Source organism: Oryza glaberrima, chromosome 3 (assembly GCF_000147395.1).
Source record: "Oryza glaberrima chromosome 3, OglaRS2, whole genome shotgun sequence".
In the NCBI taxonomy this organism is placed as follows: domain Eukaryota; kingdom Viridiplantae; phylum Streptophyta; class Magnoliopsida; order Poales; family Poaceae; genus Oryza; species Oryza glaberrima.
In genome coordinates, this window is record NC_068328.1 from 15,337,017 (window position 1) to 15,356,895 (window position 19,879).

Sequence of the window (19,879 nt, forward strand, 5' to 3'; positions counted from 1 at the left end):
TGAACATAAAAAGATAAGTTTGTGATATTAACAAACGGCAAATTTATGCAGCAACTTAGTACTACAAATAAATAAACAAACAGAAGCTGATATTACACAAGCACAAGTACTAAAACGGAGAAACGGTAGCCGGTCAGCAAGTTGTGTCAAACTGTCAACTGCCAAAGTAACAAAGTGCACTTGGTTTGACTCTTGGGCCAATACAAACGCCCGGATAACGAGAACGAGAGTGTTTTCAGAACACTGCACCTGACCTGGTGCAGCACCCTCTGACCCTCTCTATCTCAGCTCTTGACACGTAGTACTACTAACATGTGCTGACACTTTGCCACAGCGCTCGCAACAGTAACATGAGCGATTTTAGCACTGAACCTTTGCAACAAATCCACCCACCTAATAAGAAATCAATAATCACCACTACGATCAAAACAGTGGCAACGCTGTACTATCACCAGTGAAACCCAGCAAAAAACCAAAGACATCTCCTACCGAAGTTGCTGCGATCTCGGTCAGCAGCGTACATGGGTTGTTGCGGCGTAGGCCCCCCTTAATCTGGGTCTCCGGACAAGAGAGGTAATCAGGCACATACTCTGCGCCATGTGCCACTGTTCCACTCTACCTTGACAATCTTCTTCAATCTTTGGGTCGCTCGGACATGGCTTGTCTCGTGTAACAGCAGGCACCCTGTAAATAAAAGCAGCAACTCACTCAACGCAATGCAGTAGTAACAACCACCAAAGGCCGGCGTCCAAAAACTCCTTGGATTGATAGTCTCAAAATGAAGACATGCATTGGTAATTCAAGCCCCAGGACGATGAACAAATGATTTACCACTATGCATTGCATACCTTTCCTACTAAACGGGGAGGTGCCTCGTGCTCGTGCCTCTTGTCGGCTTTGCCTTGTACCAGCATCTTCTTCTATGCAGAGTTCCTTCTGCTGCTGCTGCTGCTGCTTCTATGGAGAATTCACCAAAGAAACATCACGTCAGCCGACCATGGATAAGACTGGGCGAGCCTACAGGGAGCAAATCACAACGGGGCCGATCGAGTAAGCATCGTTACTTCATCAGGAGAGCGTGAGTCCAGGAGGTCATCAGGTCCAAAAAGGGCTAGTTTACACGGCGATCAGACACACGCCGACAGTTGTTCCAACGATATATGGACACTATTTGCGTCAAAAATATATGGGCACTATGATATCTTACCCTGGACACTATAATAAAAGGTGGTAGTTTGTAAACAGAAAAGAGAGTGTAGTATTTACCTCAAGCAACAAGAAGCTGATCATCGAACTCCCTGTCCCCAAAGACAATGACCACTGACCAGTGCTTTCTCTTGAAGCTCTCCAGAATCACAAGATCACCGACAAAACACCAGAAGCATGATCCTCTGTTCGGTAATACAGTTTAATACTTCAGGCACTATGAGATGTAGTATTACCTTTGTTTTCATTGAATCCCCTGCTTGTATGGTCAACGAAACTGGTAGCTGTAATACTTCTATTCCCATGGCTATTTATCCAGGGAGCAGCTGAGCAAATGAAAAATGTAATGACATTAGTAGCTACACCTGCGATAAATGTAGCCAAGGACGATGCGGTAAAAGGTTTCATCACAATTGTCAAAGCTTGAGTTCATCGCTTCATAAAAAATTAACAAATATAACAAATAACTTTCATCCTTCTGATATTTAGGTCAGGTTGTGGATTACCAGATTTAGTAGTAAAGCAATCCTCTTTTCAACACTCTTGATATAATAATAACAAGGATGTGGTACTCCAACATCTTCTTCAGACAATCACCAAGAGGGAAGTTCTGCTGTTCTGCACACTTAGCATTCCACATTGCAAATGCAAACAAACAGTTACCATCATACTTGAGGGGACTGACAATAAACATGGGTTTTTAGAACTTACCTTTCACCTTAAAGAAGCACTTGTGTGTGCTAGTTTGTAACAATTTTTCATAATGTGCTCCTTTAAAAGCAGGATTGTCCTTTCTCAGACACATTTGTCCTATTGTGTTATAATGTAGGGCCTTCTAGAACAATTCAACATGAAAAGTTGAAAACATCTAACATGGTCTTCGACATTGCTATTTCAAAATACATAGCTAAGATCCAGGATACGAGATCAATGTGGCAGCTAGCTCACTTGGTTGCATATCATATAGTCATCAATGTCCCATTACAAGCAAGCAGCAGAAGCATCTCCATTTGGGCCTGTCTTCTACCACTGCAAGAATTCTCTATAACATGTCACATCACCAAACTATGCACGATACAGCATTTGGATGTCCTGCAACAGTTCTCATCGATAAGGATTAAGGAGGGGATGGCATTGTTGCAAAAAGTTCTTTCTATTTTTTTTCTGTCTTCTTTCTAAGACTAGCACTTCCTCAACCAATGAATAATTAACTACCTGCAAGTTGCCATGGAAAACGGAAATTGCAGTGGAATACCAAAGGTAATATTTGTTGCTTTTGTACACTTGTTGTAGTTTGCATCCTTAGAAAGTAAATACAACATTAAGACTTCACCACTTACATAGAAAGGTTGACATAAATTTGATATTGGGTAACCCATAATAAGAATGAATTCAAAGCCATATTGAAAATATAATTGATCTGACCAATGATTTCATATTTAAAGCAATAGAAAGTGATATATGGAGTTGCAATCTGACTATCTGAGTGGGATTTGTGCAATTCATAAGCAGCAAACAGTCAAGAAATGATACACCTTGGGTGTGAAGCTGCTATCCTCTTTTTTGTGTTCCTAATAAATGAACAGATTTGCCATTGGGTTGCTTTCCACATCTGACATGTCAATTCATTGATTGATTTTGTTAAAATTATGCAGTATTTTTTTTTTGCAATAGAATTATGCAGTAATTGTTGAAGCATTCCTTCACAAACATATACCATGTAGAGCCAGAAACACATATTGATTCAGCAGAAGTTAAGATTCTTCTATTCTCCTGAATCAATCACCTGCATCATCTCAAGAACAAATAATCCCAAGCACAAAAAATGTGACAAAATTTCGAAGAGAGTAACAAATAATAAGGCAAGATGAAAATATGTAATCTACTTCCAACTATCTATTAAAATCTTAGTGTACAAAAGCAATTCATTTTTTCATGTTTCAATACCAGAAGTGACCCAATTAAACCTGGTAAGAGAAGTCTCCTTTATTGAGACTTGCTGTAAAAAAAAAGGTAATTTAATTTCTCATGTTCAAGACAATAAGTGACCCAGCAATCAAGCCTGCCCTGAGAAGTTTATGGCGCATTTTATTGTTCAGACTTATTATTGTTAAGTAACAACAACGTTTTCAAAAACATTAAATACTGTATTTGCAATGGAAGGATATCAGCCTAGTTAAAGAACTAAATAATTCTACCTTTTGACAAAGCGTGTCTTTTTCAATCAATTCCAGCTAGAGCACTAGAAAAAAAATGTTGTACAGGGGAAATATTGTATAAAATTTTACCAAAAATCCCCACATGAACAGTAACCATCTTTAAAGTGGTGAAACCGATTTGAATCACGGACAATGATCTCCCTCTCAGTTATTTTTGATATATACTTGGTAGCATTATGGCAATCACCACACACCCGCAAATTCTTGTATATATGGAGCGGAGTTCTAGGAGGAGTATTTATAATGCCAAAGGCTATAGCCAATCTCTCACTATGATTATTCAATATCTGTTCCTTTTCATCCTCCTCCACATCCTGTAGAACAAAACTATAGTCAGGAACATAACCTAGACTTCTCATCTTTGCCAACAGATCAAGTAGCTCTCTCTGGATCTCTTCATGTTGAGGGTGGATGTTCATCTGGTTACCACTGTAAAATACGTTCACTGATCTTTTCACCTCAATTGAACTCCATCCAGGGGTTTTTTGCAAATTCTGACGTCTGACCAAAGATCTTACTTCATCAACTCCATCCCACTTCCCAACCTTTGCATACATATTAGACATTAGAACGTAATATCCAACGTTCTCTGGATCAAGTTCAAACAAGTTTTGTGAGGCCACTTTTCCCATTTCAACATTTCCATGGATCCTACAAGCACCCAGCAGAGCACCCCAAATAGCAGAATCAGGTTTAATTGGCATGTTCCGAATGAAATCAAAAGCATCATCCAACTGACCAGCTCTTCCAAACATGTCTACCATGCAAGCATAATGTTTTGCAATTGGCTTAATACCATATGCAGTTTGCATCATATTAAAGAAATTCCGGCCTTGGTCAACTAAGCCAGCATGACTACAAGCAGCCAATAGTGAAACAAATGTGACATGATCAGGACTGATTCCTTCCTGCTGCATTTGCGAGAAGAGACTGAGTGCCTTTGCACCATGTCCATGAACTCCAACGCCAGATATGACGGCGTTCCAGGGGCCTGTACTCCTCCTAGGCGTTTGTTCAAACAAAAGCATTGCCTCATCCAATTTCCCACATTTAGCATATAAGTCTATCACACAAGTGCCGACATATACATCTAGGTTTAATCCAGTCTTAATAGAGAGTGCATGCATTTGTGTGCCCTGCTGCAAGGCACCAAGATGTGAGTATGCAGGCAAAACACTGACAAAGGTTCCTTGAATCGGCTTCAGACCCTCATGCTTCTGCATATGGTCATATACATGGATTGCCTCACTGGCAAGTCCATTCTGCATATACCCTGTGATCAGCGTGTTCCAGGATACAGCATCTCGAACTGGCATGCTGTCAAACATCCTCTGGGCAGCCTCAATCTTTGATAGCTTGGCATACATATCAACAATAGCGTTTCCTGCAATGATGTCACCGACATCCCACCCCCGCCTTACCATATAGCAATGCACTGATCTCCCACCACAGATATCCCCACATTGAGCAATAGCAGATGCCAGGCTCAAAAGCGTTAGAACATCAGGGGAGACCCCACTGTCCCTCATACCACAGAACATCTCGACAGCAGAAGCAACCTGCCCGCCCTGCTCATGCCCTGAAATGATTGAATTCCATGTCACAAGATCCCGCGACGACATTCCATCGAACACCTTCCGTGCCTCCTCCAGCATCCCCAGCTTCCCATACACATCGATCATCGCGTTACAGACGAACAGCTCGTCATCCAGCCCGTGCTTCATCGCATACAAGTGCATGGCCAGGGCGAGCGCCCTGTCCCCAAGCAGGACGCACATGGGCAGCACGCTGGAGACCGTCACCGCGTCCCCGGCGACGCCCTCCGTGACCATCCTCCCGAACAGGCCCACCGCCTCGGCCGCGCGCGCGTTGCGGCAGAGCCCTGACAGCATGGCGTTCCAGGCGGGCACGTCACGGTGGCGCATTTCGTCGAACGCCCTGTAGGCGTCGCGGACGCGGCTGAAGCGGAGGTAGGCGTGCACGAGTGCTCCCGAGGCGAAGGCGTCGCCGTGGAGGAGGCCGAGGCGGAGCGCGCACGCGTGGAGCTGCGCGGCGGTGCCCGGGCCCTGGGCGGCGCGGAGGAGCGGCGGGAAGGTGAAGGCGTCGGGGCGGAGGGGGAGGAACGGGGAGGAGAGGAGGAGGTGGCGGAGGAGCGGGAGGGCGAGGCGGGGGAGGGAGGCGCGGGAGAAGGCGGAGATGAGGGTGTTGGCGAGGAGCAGCGGCGCATGGACGTGCGGGTCGAGGCGGCGGAGGTGGCCGGAGGTGACGACGACGGCTTCCACGCCGCGGGGGAGGAGCGCCGGTGTCCGCATTGGTGGAATGGGTGGTTGGTCCCGCCCCCCGCGCGGGACGTTTTTGCCGAAAATTTGACAAATTGGTCCTTCTATAGAACTTATTTAAAAATAAACCGCGTCGAAAACTAATTTTAAAAATAATCCGTAACCTCGACGTCATCGTGACACCATCATTGACGCTGAGATTATATCTGACGTGGTACAAATTAACCAAAGGAGCTCGATTTGTTTGGTTAAAAAAACGTGTAGGCTATTAAAACCATTTTTTACAAATTGGTCCTTTTAAAAAACTTATTGTGAAACTAGACCATATAAAAAACTTCAGTCAAAAATAGATCACGGGCTCAGCGCTAAGGCCGTTGACGCTAAGAGCATCCCAGCAACTCATCCAAATTTGATCCTCCATATTCCCATATGGATGGCCATCCAAAAAGATTCCTCTTCCATATCTCTTCTCACTTCAGCAGATCATCCAAATTACATCCTCCATATCACATTCTTCTATATTTTAGTAATATCTTCTAACTAACTTTACATTTGTATTTGAAGGGATATATTTTGAATGACTTAATTTAACGGTGTTATTTATCATGATAATATTTCGAAATGAATAAATTTTAACTGATATATTTTTAATGGTAATTTTTAACTGATATATTTAAAATGAGTATAAAAGCAATGCAAGTAACATGTACTATTATATTTATTGTCTACTAGTACTACTGTTCAACTATTTCTTCTTTTTACTACTAGTACTACTCTGCATCGAGCTCAACTATTTCTTCTTTGTTCCTACTAGTACTACTTCTCTACATCGAGCTCAGGAGCTTGTGGGCGAGCCGAGGGGCGGCGGTGGCTATGCAGCCGAGGGGCGACGGTGGTCGGGCGGGCGAGGGGCGGCAGCGGCTGTGCAGCCGAGAGGTGGCGGCGGTTGGGCGGGCGAGGGGCGGCAGCGGCTATGCAGCCGAGGAGCGGCGACGGTCGAGCGGCGACGGTCGAGCGGTGAGGGGCGGCGGCAGACAACCGGCGAGGGCGCATCTGGATAGGAAGGAGGCACGCGGTGGCCGTGGAGGCTGCGCGCAGAGGAGTCCCGATGAGGGCGACGCGGCGGAGGAGCAGCGGTGCGAGCGGTGGGGCGGCGCGGACGGTGGGGCCTCCACTCCGGCGATCTCCAATGGCAGACCCGGTATGTCCATCATCTCTATTCCCCCATGGTACAATCCGAATGGTGGCGCGAGTCGTTGGAGCTAGGCAGTTGGGGGGATGGCGTGAGGAGAGAGAAACGCCAAATTTGGCATGGAGAGGGCTCTATTTGGAGGATGTCTAAAAATGGCGTATGTGATGGAGTGTTTGCTAGAGCATGATTTATCCCCTCCATACGCTAAACAAAGGATGGATGGCCGGATAGAAGAGCTGCTGGGCATGCTCTAAGGTAGTACGTACGAGCGCCAGCATCATTAGCGCTGACCCTCTATTCACGTGGAGCCAAGGTCTGATCCCCCTCGCTGACATGGCAGGGGCTCAGCGCCAAATAAATTGGCGCTTACACGCTAAGTTCAGCGCTAGGCGTAATGGCGCTGAGCTTTGGGACTTAGCTGCTCACCACCGCTCCTATGTTGGGCACTGTTCTGGCGCTAAGAGGTCAGCGCCAGCTGTATTGATGCTAAGGTCATAAAGCTCAGCGCTAGCGTTGAGATATGGCCCCTGGTAGAAAGCTCGCAGCTAGCTCTCTGCCCAGTCTTCACCTGCATCCAAAATCCATAATCCTAGCCAGCTCCTCCCGTAGCATCCAAAGTCCATACACATTCATCCATCCTAATACATACACATCCATCACATCCACATGCATCACAAGATTCATAATTACACCCATCCACGCACATAAGCCTAAACACATCCATAGACAAAAGCAAAATATAAGTTACAAGTCACAATATCCATACAAGTCGAAATATAAGCAGCCATGCCACCTCCTCCCTCCCCATCCTCTCATCCGCCTCGCCGTCGGCAAAGCCAGTCGGTTGCAAGGATGGCGGCGGCAGGGCTCTCCCTCCTCGCTCATAGTCACGGCAGCCAGGGCACCAACAAGGCCGGTGCTTTAGGACTAGCAGCAGGCAGGGACACTGGTGTCTAGATCTAGCGTCGGCTTGGTCGCATCTGGTCCCTCGTGATTGCTTCCATCAGCGGATCGAGACAATAGTAGCGAGTTGGTGGTCGTGCGGTGCGGCGGGGTGAGGGATGTGGCCGACGGTGGAGGAAGGCTGGCGCGACATGCTCGTCGAGGTTGGACCACATATTCGGTGGCTGAGGTCATCCAGGCTGGACCTACTCAGATCCGCTTAGCGGGAGATCGACAATAATGGCGACGACGGCGATGATGACGGCGGCTGCTGCAACGACAGACACTAGCATCACCAGATCTGGTGCTAGCGAGGCCATATCCAGCATCCTCGTGGCCTAGCGCATGGTGGAGTGGTGACTGATGGCAATGGTGTTCGTAGACGGCGTGGCCACCACCATCAAGGTGAGGGATCGGTGGGAGCAACTGTGGCAACTTGCCACAATGGTGGTGGCTGCTCCTCTCCTCTCGTCGAAGGGAGGATGACGTTGTTGGTTGCACTGCAGTTGGGAGGGAATGGCTTCGACGACGACCGAGTGTCCATCGATATTTGTCTCCTTCCTCTTGTGCTTGCTTGCCGGTGAGGCTGGGTCTCCCGAGGCAGTGGAGAGGCGGCTATGTTAGTGGGGTTTGTGGAAGGAAGTGTGGAGGCGGCCCTTCAAAGTGACCTCTTGCTTGCTTGCCGGGGGACAGTGGGGTGTTGGTCGGTTGCCGTGCGCCGAAGGTGTTCGGAGGGTGGGGCCGCTAGTTTTTACAGTGACGTTTTGACATGCGAGGGTTGGGAGATTTCGGGAGGAAGCCAAGTCCTTTCAGGGCCGACAGTGGGGATGCTCTGGAACACCACCGTAACCCCGCTGGGGGCATTGTCGTGGCACCTCTCCCGTCCATGGTGGAATCCTTAGGTGAAAACCACACCCTGGTTTCCAGGGTGGCGGATGGCGGCACCATCAGCATCGTAACCTTATTGAATGCGTCGTTTGGAGGTCTTTCCAGCCAAACTCCTGTCTAGACTTTGTCCTCTTATGGCGGCATATAAGTTGCCTCAAGTTGCCAACGTTGGCGTTCCTATTGGGAAAGAGCGGATTCATTCTTCTCTCTCACCCTCTCCCCCCTTCAACTGTTAGATGTGGATAGAGAGGAGTGTGTTGGGTGTCGTGCTCTTGTTTGCTCCCAGTAACGGGTGTTTGTGTCGTAGGCGCTTGGCTTGGCTGGCCTTTTGTTTGTTTCCTAATTATAGCCTCTCAGAGTTATTTTCTTGTAATATTTTTCCTGCTATATCAATATGAAACCTTGCACTATCATATTGTTCATTTAAAAAAAATATAATATTGTTTGTAAAAAAAATTACACTAGTTGCACACTACTAGAAAAATGATTTTTCATGGCAGTATCATATTTTTTCGTTGTTGGTTATATAAGAAATCCGCTTGCAAAATTCTAATGAGGGATAGTGGGTTTAGGACCGCTAGTGAAAATCTATTTTCGCTGGCAGTGAGTTTAGAAGTCCGCATGCAAAAATATCCATATTTTTGCTGACGGACCACTTATCCTACCGCCAACGAAAATCTATTTTCGCTGGCGGGGACCGCGCCGCTCTGGCCCTTGAAAAAAATCACGGCATTAAAAATCCACCTACCCATCCTTATCTCCTCCTCCGTTCACTCCACCTACCCATTCTTATCTTATCTCCTCTTTCCACTCCCTCTCTCCCTCCAACCACAAGCGTGAGCGGCGAGCTCGGGCGCGGGCGAAAGGGAGGGCGAAGGAGAGGGCTAGCGCGGGCGGCTGCGAGCTCGGTCGCGGGCAACAGGGAGGGCGGTGGCGAGCTCGGGCGCGGGCAACAGGGAGGGCGGGGGCGAAGCTCGAGCGCGGCGGTTGGCGGCGCTCGGGCGCGGGCGGGGAGGCCAGATCCGGTGCCGCCGGGCCACGGGGAGGCATGATCCGCCGCCGCCGCGCCGCGGGGAGGCCGGATCCGCCGCGGGGACAAGGCCGCCGCCACCGCGGGGGACAAGCCCAATGCCGGTGGAGCTACTCCTCGTCCAGGTCTACCGCCTCATCACCTTCCAAGGTCAGCACCCATCCGTTCTTGCGCTTCGATTTGCCATTTTTGTTGACGCGGCAATCTGAAATCCGTGTGTGGTGGTGGTGGATGCGCAGAGGTAACGAAGGCGCTGTGGGTGAGGAAGAACGAGAAGATGCGGCGGTGAGAGGCCATCAGGCATCAGCACGACCAGCTCCGGCGAGGCGTCCTGCTCGCCGATGTAGCCAAGGAGGAGATGCAGCGGCGGTGGCGAGGGGACTTCAATTTTTTTTGTTATTGTGTTGATTTTTGTGATGCTTGAATGCTTGGGTGAATGAAAGTTCTTTAATGTAAGTTTGTGTGGAATTTTGAATGCTTGGGTAAATTTCTGTAAAATTTTTGAATGGTGGAGCGTTGATGGAGGCAGACGGAGTGATGTTGCTCCGTCCGTCGTTTTTTTTTTAAACTTAGCCAGTATTAACACTAGCGACTGGTACCTGGAACCCGCCAGCGATAATTCATTTTCGCTGGCGGCCGTCTTAAGGCACCCGCCAGCGAAAATGGATTTTTGCTGGTGGCTGGCTTAAGACAACCGCTAGCGAAAATGAATTATTGCTGGCGGTAGCGAAGATCTACATTTTCACTGGCCTTTACTTTGTGGCGGCTGTGATTTCCGCCAACGAAAACCCAAAATGGCCGCCATGAAAGATGGTTTTCGTAGTAGTGACACCTATTTTGAGTTTGTGCCACTAAATGGATAAGGATGTTATTAATGGGTCAGAATCTCGTTCTTTGGCATAATAACCTGGTTGCAAAGATTGTACATATTACTCTAAATAATGATAAAGATATATTTAGACAGAATCTAGGTAAACCATTCTTGGTTTGTTATATATATTTAGCCTTGATAAACAATGCTTATATAGAGAGAAAAACCTGAAGATGCCTCTTAAAATAAAATAAAATAAAGATCTTTACGTGATATTTATTAAAGGTTGTGATGTTAAACAAGGATAATTTGGCATGAGGTAATTGAAATATCAGTAAACAAATATTGCTTTTGTTTACATGATGAATCTATCCAACATTTGTTTTTTTTTATTTTTCACTTTGCTAAATTTATATCGAGAATTGTTCATGTTTCTTTCCAACTGGAACCACCAAATAATTTATGACAATTATTGCCATTGACTCAAGATTAAAAAAAAAGAGCATGTTTTAGAATGGCCATCTGTTTTATGTTGGACTTTATACATTACTAGGAATAATATGGTTCTTATGAAACTTCAACTAAATATTATATATATGTGGCTATTTTAAAGCAATATGTTAGCTACGGTTTTAGTCCTAGTTACAAAGGTCTGACATGGAAAAAAAAAACTCATTTAGAGAATGCGCCAAAGTTTGGAGACAGCTGTCCTGAAAATCTTTACCAACTTTAGGTGAAGATTTATCATGTACTTTATAATAAGTGGTTTGTAGATTATTTTTTAAGAAAAATGCCAGTATATTAATTATCTAAAAAGTTAAAATAATGTATCATGGTGATATTTATATACAGTATCATTTACATAAAAAAACAAAAATCTTTATTGGTGCGTTTAGGAGTACGTAACAATACGCAATGTGGATAGAGCTTTCGAAAACAATTAAATGATACCACATCAAATAAACAGATAAGCCTTGATAAAAGAAAACAACAACAACAATAATAATATATTCAATAATTAACACATATGATGTGTGCTTATTCAAGCTAGAACACTAGCTTAATTAGGTGGCATCTTTGTAATTATTAGCAGCAGCAGCAGCAGCAGAATAAGAATTATTTGGAAGAAATTACATAATTCGCAAACAGGAACTACGTACCCTTTAATCATCTCGTATTTTATATATGCATATAGATGTCAATCTTTCACCTGCGACCGTTTGAGGGCCGTCGCCGTCCTCCTCCATCGACATCAGCATCCTAGCTTTGCATGGATATCTCTCTCTATCTTTCTTTGATCCTGTGTCAACTAATATATCTGAATCATGTCATATATCATCGAAAAATTATTAAGCTTCTCTTCATGCATGAAAATTTTCTATATCTTTTGTTTGATTAAGCTAGTAAAATCTTTTTCATAGTTAAACTTATTTCGGTCGCATCAATTTTATAGAAAATAATAATAACATCTACAGTACTACTAAATTAGTTTAATTAAACGTACCATTGAGTATATCAAAACAATATGTTTGTTTTGTGTTGAAATATTTTTATAATTTTTCTATAAACTCGATTAACTAAAAGAAATTGATGTTACATGCATTCATGATCGTATTAGTAGTATATTTATGCGTGTGAGAACTCAGAAGGCTCACTTTTGCTTCCTCTTTTGGAGGAATCGCTGCAGCGACGCCTTCCTGGCGATCGGCATCACGCCGCCGGCGGAGACCCCCGAGGCAGCCGGCATCTGCGGCGGCGGCAGCAGCATGGGCGGCTCGTCCGGCGGGGGAGTCACAACGGTGACATTATTGTTTTTGTTCCCACCGACGCCGGCGGCGGCCGCAGCCAGCAGATGCTGCGTGCGCTGCACCAGCTTCTCGGCCGCCTCCGCCGTGTAGTGCTCGAACACCAGCACCTGGCCGCCGTAGACGATGGTCAATGGCGCCGTCGGCGCCGTCGCCGGCACCGACGGCGTCACATGCACTTCCGGCCTGCATGTACACGACCAAGCAAATTAAGAGAGATGATCGTACATTAGGCGATACCGGAAATTAAGAGGCCTTTAATTTGTAATATATGTTCACCGTCGTCGTTCTTGGGCCGCCGCCGGCGCCGGAGCCGGCGACACGACGACGCCGTCTGCGGATCGCGTGGGGAAGAGCTGCATGGTCCGGGCGTCGACGACCATCTTCTCCTTGGCCTCCGCCGCCGCCGCCGCCGCCGGCCAGATCACGGCGCCTCCGGCGGCGGCCTGCTGCTCCGGCGCCGTCGTCATGCACGGTGGCTGCGGCGGCTGGCCGCGCCTGGCGGCGGCGGGGAGCATGGCGCCACCGCCAGCTGAGCCGACGGCGTCCATCTCTCGCGTCCGGCCTTTCTCCTCCTTGAACGTACTATACCTAGCTAGCTTACCATCTCTTGTGTTGGCGAAGCTGCGTGGGTTCCGAGGATGGGACGACTGTACGTACGGTACGGTGTGGGGGTGGATTTTCTTTTCTTTTGTTTTCTTTGGCGCGGCTCTCTCGCGGTCCGGATTAAACCTTGCCGTGCATGTATGCGCGCGCACAGGGGGCACGTGAGAGTGCTATCCTATCCGAACCTCCATCGATAAAATAACGGTTGGGAGATAAAACGCGATCCAAAGGATACTCTATTCCAACCTCTAAATTTAGTACATCCTTCACGTTTCCCAGCAGATAAGCTCATATGCTATCCTATCCGTACCTCCATCGATAAAATAACGGTTGGGAGAAGAAAAACACGATCCAGCGGATACTCCATTCTAGCCTCTAAATTTAGTACATCCTTCATCTGGGAGAGAGACGCTAAATTTGGTGTTCCTCTCTCCTCACATCATGTCGTCATCCCTCAACCGCCGGTCTCCGCTGTTGAGTTGTGATCCAAATTCATTTGCACTTAATATCGTCTTCCCTTTTAGGGTTCCACCATATATATACCTCTGGTAAGCCACCGTGCGGCGATGTAACCTCACCTCAGATATAGTGAAGATATTTTGCTGGCTAGCGCCCGTGGTTTTTTTCTCTCCTGTTTTGGGAGGGTTTTCCACGTTAAATCTCGTGTCTTCTGTGATTGATCTATTGTTCTTTATCGTTTGTTCGCTTATCGTTTCCTAACAAGTGGTATTAGAGCTTGTTCCCATATTAGGGTTTCGCGATGGCGTCGATGAAGTATGATCTACCGCTGCTAGACTACAAGACGAGATTCTCGCTGTGGCAAGTCAAGATGCGGGCTGTTCTGGCGCAAACTTCGGATCTTGATGAGGCGCTGGAAAGCTTCGGGAAGAAGAAATCGACTGAATGGACCGCTGAGGAGAAGCGGAAAGATCGTAAGGCTCTGTCGCTGATCAGACTTCATCTATCTAATGATATTTTGCAAGAAGTGTTGCAGGAAAAGACTGCTGCAGAACTTTGGCTCAAACTGGAATCGATCTGCATGTCTAAAGACCTAACCAGTAAGATGCATATCAAGATGAAGTTGTTCTCGCACAAGTTGCAGGAGAGTGGTTCTGTGTTGAACCACATATCGATCTTCAAGGAGATCGTTGCCGACCTAGTGTCGATGGAGGTACAGTTTGATGATGAAGATTTAGGTCTTTTACTGTTATGCTCACTGCCTAGTTCATATGCAAATTTTCGTGACACCATATTTTTAAGCCGTGATGAACTAACCCTAGCGGAAGTTTATGAGGCGCTCCAAAACAGGGAAAAGATGAAAGGTATGGTTCAGTCTGATGCGTCGTCCTCTAAGGGCGAAACATTGCAGGTCAAAGGCAGATCTGAGCAGAGAACCTACAACGACAGCAATGATCGTGACAAAAGCCAGAGTAGAGGCCATTCCAAGTCCAGAGGTAAAAAGTTCTGTAAGTATTGCAAAAAGAAAAATCACTTCATTGAAGAATGTTGGAAGCTGCAGAATAAGGAGAAAAGGAAATCTGATGGTAAGGCCTCTGTTGTTACCAGTGCTGAAAACTCTGATTCAGGAGATTGTCTTGTCGTTTTTGCTGGTTGTGTTGCTAGTCATGATGAATGGATTCTTGATACTGCATGTTCGTTTCATATCTGCATTAACAGAGATTGGTTTAGTTCTTACAAGTCTGTGCAAAATGGAGATGTTGTGCGCATGGGAGATGATAACCCACGTGAGATTGTGGGCATTGGCTCCGTACAGATCAAGACACATGATGGCATGACACGCACGCTGAAAGATGTGAGACACATACCATGGATGGCGAGAAATCTCATCTCTCTCAGCACACTTGATGCAGAAGGATACAAATACTCCAGTTCAGGTGGAGTTGTAAAGGTATCGAAAGGTTCTCTCGTTTATATGATTGGTGATATGAATTCTGCAAACTTATATGTCCTTAGAGGAAGTAAATTACATGGTTCTGTTACCGCTGCTGCTGTTTCTAAAGATGAACCTATTAAGACTAACCTGTGGCATATGCGTCTTGGACATATGAGTGAACTTGGTATGGCAGAATTGATGAAGAGGAACCTGCTGGATGGCTGCACTCAGGGTAACATGAAGTTCTATGAGCACTGTGTTTTTGGTAAGCACAAGAGGGTAAAATTCAATACCTCAGTTCATCGCACCAAAGGTATACTTGATTATGTACATGCTGATTTGTGGGGGCCTTCTCGTAAGCCCTATCTTGATGGTGCTCGTTATATGCTTACCATTATTGATGATTACTCTAGAAAAGTGTGGCCTTATTTCCTGAAATATAAAGATGATACATTTGCTGCTTTTAAAGAGTGGAAAGTCATGATAGAAAGGCAAACTGAAAAGGAGGTAAAAGTACTTCGCACTGACAATGGTGGTGAATTCTGTTCGGATGCTTTTGATGATTATTGCAGGAAGGAAGGCATTGTTAGGCATCACACCATCCCGTATACTCCACAGCAGAATGGTGTGGCTGAGCGCATGAACAGAACCATCATCTCCAAGGCTCGTTGTATGCTGTCCAACGCTTGCATGAACAAGCGTTTTTGGGCAGAGGCTGCTAACACCGCCTGTTACTTGATCAACAGGTCGCCTTCTATCCCACTTAATAAGAAAACTTCCATTGAGGTATGGTCTGGTATGCCTGCTGATTATTCACAATTGAGAGTTTTTGGATGCACTGCTTATGCTCATGTTGATAATGGAAAATTAGAGCCTAGAGCTATTAAGTGTCTGTTTCTTGGTTATGGTTCAGGAGTAAAAAGATATAAGTTATGGAATCCTGAAACTAATAAGACCTTCATGAGAAGGAGTGTTGTTTTCAATGAATCTGTTATGTTTAATGACAGCTTGCCCACAGATGTCATACCAGGTGGTTCTGATGAGGAGCAGCAATATGTTAGCGTGCAGGTGGAGCACGTGGATGATCAGGAAACTGAAATTGTTGGTAATGATGTTAATGATACTGTTCAGCACTCACCTCCTGTTTTGCAGCCACAAGATGAACCTATTGCACATCGCAGAACAAAGAGGAGTTGTGGAGCTCCAGTCCGCCTTATTGAGGAATGTGATATGGTTTATTATGCTTTTAGTTGTGCTGAACAGGTGGGGAATACTCTTGAGCCAGCCACATATACTGAAGCTGTTGTTTCTGGAGACCGTGAGAAGTGGATCTCAGCTATGCAGGAGGAGATGCAGTCTCTTGAGAAGAATGGCACATGGGAGCTTGTGCACTTGCCAAAACAGAAGAAGCCTGTTCGTTGTAAATGGATCTTTAAGAGAAAGGAGGGCTTATCTTCTAGTGAGCCTCCAAGGTTTAAGGCAAGGTTAGTAGCAAAAGGTTTCAGTCAAATTGCTGGTGTTGATTATAATGATGTGTTCTCTCCAGTTGTAAAGCATAGTTCAATTCGCACATTCTTCAGTATTGTTGCTATGCATGATCTTGAGCTTGAGCAGTTAGATGTGAAGACAGCATTTTTACATGGAGAGCTTGAGGAGGAGATATACATGGACCAGCCAGAAGGGTTCATAGTACCTGGCAAGGAGGATTATGTTTGCAAGTTGAAAAGATCTTTGTATGGTTTGAAACAGTCTCCTCGTCAATGGTATAAAAGGTTTGATTCATTTATGTTGTCACATGGCTTTAAGAGGTCTGAATTTGATAGATGTGTGTATATTAAATTTGTTAATGGATCACCTATATACTTGCTGTTATATGTTGATGATATGCTGATTGCTGCCAAGAGCAAGGAACAAATCACTACATTGAAGAAACAGTTGAGTAGTGAGTTTGATATGAAGGATCTTGGTGCTGCTAAGAAAATTCTAGGTATGGAAATCACTAGAGACAGAAATTCTGGTTTGTTATTTCTTAGTCAGCAAAGCTACATTAAGAAGTTTCTTCAGCGTTTTAACATGCATGATGCAAAGCCTGTTAGTACTCCTATTGCACCTCATTTTAAATTATCAGCTTTACAATGTGCTAGTACTGATGAGGATGTAGAATACATGTCTAGAGTTCCATATTCTAGTGCCATTGGTTCTTTGATGTATTCCATGGTTTGTTCCCGTCCAGATTTATCTCATGCTATGAGTTTGGTTAGTAGATACATGGCGAATCCTGGTAAAGAACACTGGAAAGCTGTTCAATGGATTTTCAGGTACCTCAGAGGCACAGCTGATTCTTGCTTGAAGTTTGGCAGGACTGATAAGGGGCTTGTTGGATATGTGGATTCTGATTTTGCTGCAGATTTGGATAAGAGAAGGTCACTCACAGGTTATGTGTTTACCATTGGTAGTTGTGTTGTGAGTTGGAAGGCAACATTGCAGCCTGTTGTTGCCCAGTCTACCACTGAAGCAGAATACATGGCTATTGCTGAAGCACGTAAAGAATCAGTTTGGTTGAAAGGATTGTTTGCTAAGCTTTGTGGAGTTGATTCTTGCATTAACTTGTTTTGTGACAGTCAAAGTGCTATCTGCCTCCCTAAAGATCAGATGTTTCATGAGAGGTCAAAGCACATTGATATCAAGTACCATTATGTTCGCGATGTAGTCGCGCGAGGTAAGCTAAAGGTATGCAAGATAAGTACTCATGATAATCCTGCTGATATGATGACAAAGCATGTTCCTGTTGCTAAGTTTGAGCTTTGCTCAAGCTTAGTTGGTATAGTGGTTTAGCCCAAGAGGCTATTTGGCGCCGAAAGTGTTTTTGTCTTTGTTGTGTTCAGGGTGAAGGATTGATTCATGCTACAAGAAGGAATTTGTCTCAAGGTGGAGTTTGTTGAGTTGTGATCCAAATTCATTTGCACTTAATAAAGGCCAGCTTCTGCCGTAGCGGAGCGAAAATGTGTTTTAAGAGGATTTATGTTGCATTGAAGGCTTGCATGGATGGTTTTTTGGCTGGCTGTAGACCATATTTAGGTGTAGATGCAACTAGATTAACTGGTAAATATACTGGTCTGTTAGCTTCTGCAACTGGTGTAGATGGTCACAACTGGCTGTACTATGTAGCATATGCTATATTTGACTCAGAGACAAATAACAACTGGCTCTGGTTTATGCGACAACTCAATAAAAACATAGGAACCCAGAAGGTCTAGTTATTTTAACAGATGCTTGCAAGGGGTTGAAGAAAGCATGTGATGCTGCTTTTGAAAAGGTTGAGCATAGGGAATGCATGAGACATCTCTATGCTAATTTCATGAAGAAATACTAAGGGCCAGTCTTCAATGACCATTTGTACCCAACTGCTAGATGCTACACCGAGGATAGGTTTCAAGGGCATTTGAAGCACATATGGGAGGCAAGACCTTATACAATGGAGTACCTAGAGAAGCACCACACTAGGATCTGGTACATATGTGGCTTCTCAAAGGTTAGCAAGTGTGATTAGAGCAAGTTTAATAGTATAACCCATTGCTTACTATAACTGTTTCCACATCATCTTAGCTAGTTTTACAGTCCACATGTAAAATAAGCTACCAATAATGTATCGGTGCTACTTTTCACAATAGTAATATTTTATTATTTGTTTATTCAATTCTCTCACAGTAGTAGCTGCATGTGACGCCATTACCTCCTCTCCCAGCCCAGTTAGCGGACCCCACCTTTTCTTGGGGCTTGTGTGCTGCCCGGCTGCTAAATAGTCGCTGGCTTGCCCTCTCTCTCATGCTTTTTCTTTGCTGAGTCATCATCTGATCCTACGTGTAACTGCTATCGCCAGCAATCGGAGCTTTATTAAACATGCTCTTATGTGACCAACAATGCATTAGAGAGTTTCAACAACCAGATGAAGACCAAGGGCCTGAAAGGATTGTTGGTACATGAGATGGTTGATGGAATTAGAGAGATGATAATGGAGAAATTTGCACTTAGGAGAGATTGTGGCAAAAAGATGGAAGATGGTATCCTACCAAATATGATGAAGGAGTTAAACAATTCAACTGGTAATCTGAAGGTTATCAAGATGCCTAGAAATGATGATGTATTTGCTGAAGTTACACTGGTTAAGAGTGATAACAGCACTAAGAGACATATTGTGGACTTGGATAGCCAGCACTGCTCTTGTAGAGTATGGCAGGTCACAAGAAAGCCATGCAAGCATGCCTTGGCTTGGATTTGCACCAATAGGGGCAAGATTCAGGATTTTGTCAACCATTTTTACTCCATGCAATCCTTTAGAGCAGCATATGCAAGGAGGATCCCAACAATGACTGATAGGACACAATGGCCTTCAGTTGATCTTGGTTTCAAGGTGCATCCTCCAAGACTCAGAAGAGGAGCTGGCAAGCCCAGAGTCCAGAGGACTAGGGGTTGCCTTGAGCCTGGGAGAAAGAAGGTGAGATGCAAGAGAGATGCAAGTGTTTTCGGCACTTCGAGAAAACTTGCAAGCTAGCTGAACCACTTGATGAGGATGCCATGGCCAGCCAATCAACACCCAGAAAGAGGTATGTATCAACTCTGCAGTTTCTTCACCATGTTTTATTAAGTGATCTAACCTCAATTATTTACATTTGCAGGAGACTAGTAAATGTGGATGCTACTGCAGCTAGCTCATCTGCACCAAACGAGAAGAAGAGGACTCCAAAAAAGAAGAAAACACCACATAAGAGGAGGAATCTTGTTTCTTGCAGTGCTCCACCAGCAAGAGTAGCTACAAGGTTGTCAGATTTGCTTGGTCTAGCTCAGCCAACCAACAAGATGCATATGCTCATCACCGTTTATAATATAATGGCCAAGACTACTCATTTTGTAATATAATGGCCTAGTTGGCCCTAAGTACTGCTTAGTGTTGGTAATTCTTACGATTACAGATAGAATCCGCAAGCGCACGGATATACCGATGTAGCA

General features: G+C 45.2%; 3 protein-coding genes across 7 annotated transcripts; 1 reads left to right on the forward strand and 2 right to left on the reverse strand.

Annotated features, from left to right (window-relative positions):
* Positions 1-5,879, reverse strand: LOC127769037 (pentatricopeptide repeat-containing protein At4g33990). 3 transcript variants are annotated; one of them, XM_052294736.1, is made up of 5 exons: positions 1,713-5,879; positions 1,267-1,532; positions 849-1,017; positions 490-684; positions 1-393 (listed from the first exon to the last, which is right to left on the reverse strand). In XM_052294736.1, exon 1 carries the CDS (start codon positions 5,735-5,737, stop codon positions 3,491-3,493), a length of 2,247 nt encoding a protein of 748 aa, XP_052150696.1. In that variant the 5' UTR covers positions 5,738-5,879; the 3' UTR covers positions 1-393; positions 490-684; positions 849-1,017; positions 1,267-1,532; positions 1,713-3,490. The 3 variants fall into 3 exon arrangements, with proteins under 3 accessions (XP_052150696.1, XP_052150695.1, XP_052150694.1); XM_052294735.1 differs by having other exon boundaries at positions 1-684; positions 849-957; XM_052294734.1 differs by having other exon boundaries at positions 1-684.
* A 5,662-nt stretch (positions 5,880-11,541) lies between these two features.
* Positions 11,542-13,246, reverse strand: LOC127768316 (protein TIFY 11g). 3 transcript variants are annotated; one of them, XM_052293872.1, is made up of 3 exons: positions 12,652-13,246; positions 12,223-12,558; positions 11,542-11,885 (listed from the first exon to the last, which is right to left on the reverse strand). In XM_052293872.1, exons 1-3 carry the CDS (start codon positions 12,921-12,923, stop codon positions 11,873-11,875), a joined length of 621 nt encoding a protein of 206 aa, XP_052149832.1. In that variant the 5' UTR covers positions 12,924-13,246; the 3' UTR covers positions 11,542-11,872. The 3 variants fall into 3 exon arrangements, with proteins under 3 accessions (XP_052149832.1, XP_052149830.1, XP_052149833.1); XM_052293870.1 differs by having other exon boundaries at positions 11,542-11,867; positions 12,652-13,243; XM_052293873.1 differs by having other exon boundaries at positions 11,542-11,876; positions 12,652-13,243.
* A 5,526-nt stretch (positions 13,247-18,772) lies between these two features.
* On the forward strand, positions 18,773-19,879 carry LOC127764977 (uncharacterized). Its single transcript, XM_052289755.1, has 2 exons — positions 18,773-19,476; positions 19,549-19,879. Exons 1-2 carry the CDS (start codon positions 19,373-19,375, stop codon positions 19,787-19,789), a joined length of 345 nt encoding a protein of 114 aa, XP_052145715.1. The 5' UTR covers positions 18,773-19,372; the 3' UTR covers positions 19,790-19,879.

What these genes read in the sequence shown, in the direction of transcription:
- LOC127768316 (XM_052293870.1), bottom strand. Translation starts at nt 12,923, where the DNA reads ATGGACGCCGTCGGCTCAGCTGGCGGTGGCGCCATGCTCCCCGCCGCC. An exon ending in GCGGCCCAAGAACGACGACG is followed by an intron (nt 12,559 to 12,651) that starts GTGAACATATAT and finishes GTGTACATGCAG; the next exon opens with GCCGGAAGTGCATGTGACGC.
- LOC127764977 (XM_052289755.1), top strand. Translation starts at nt 19,373, where the DNA reads ATGCAAGAGAGATGCAAGTGTTTTCGGCACTTCGAGAAAACTTGCAAG. An exon ending in CAATCAACACCCAGAAAGAG is followed by an intron (nt 19,477 to 19,548) that starts GTATGTATCAAC and finishes TTACATTTGCAG; the next exon opens with GAGACTAGTAAATGTGGATG.
- LOC127769037 (XM_052294735.1), bottom strand. Translation starts at nt 5,737, where the DNA reads ATGCGGACACCGGCGCTCCTCCCCCGCGGCGTGGAAGCCGTCGTCGTC.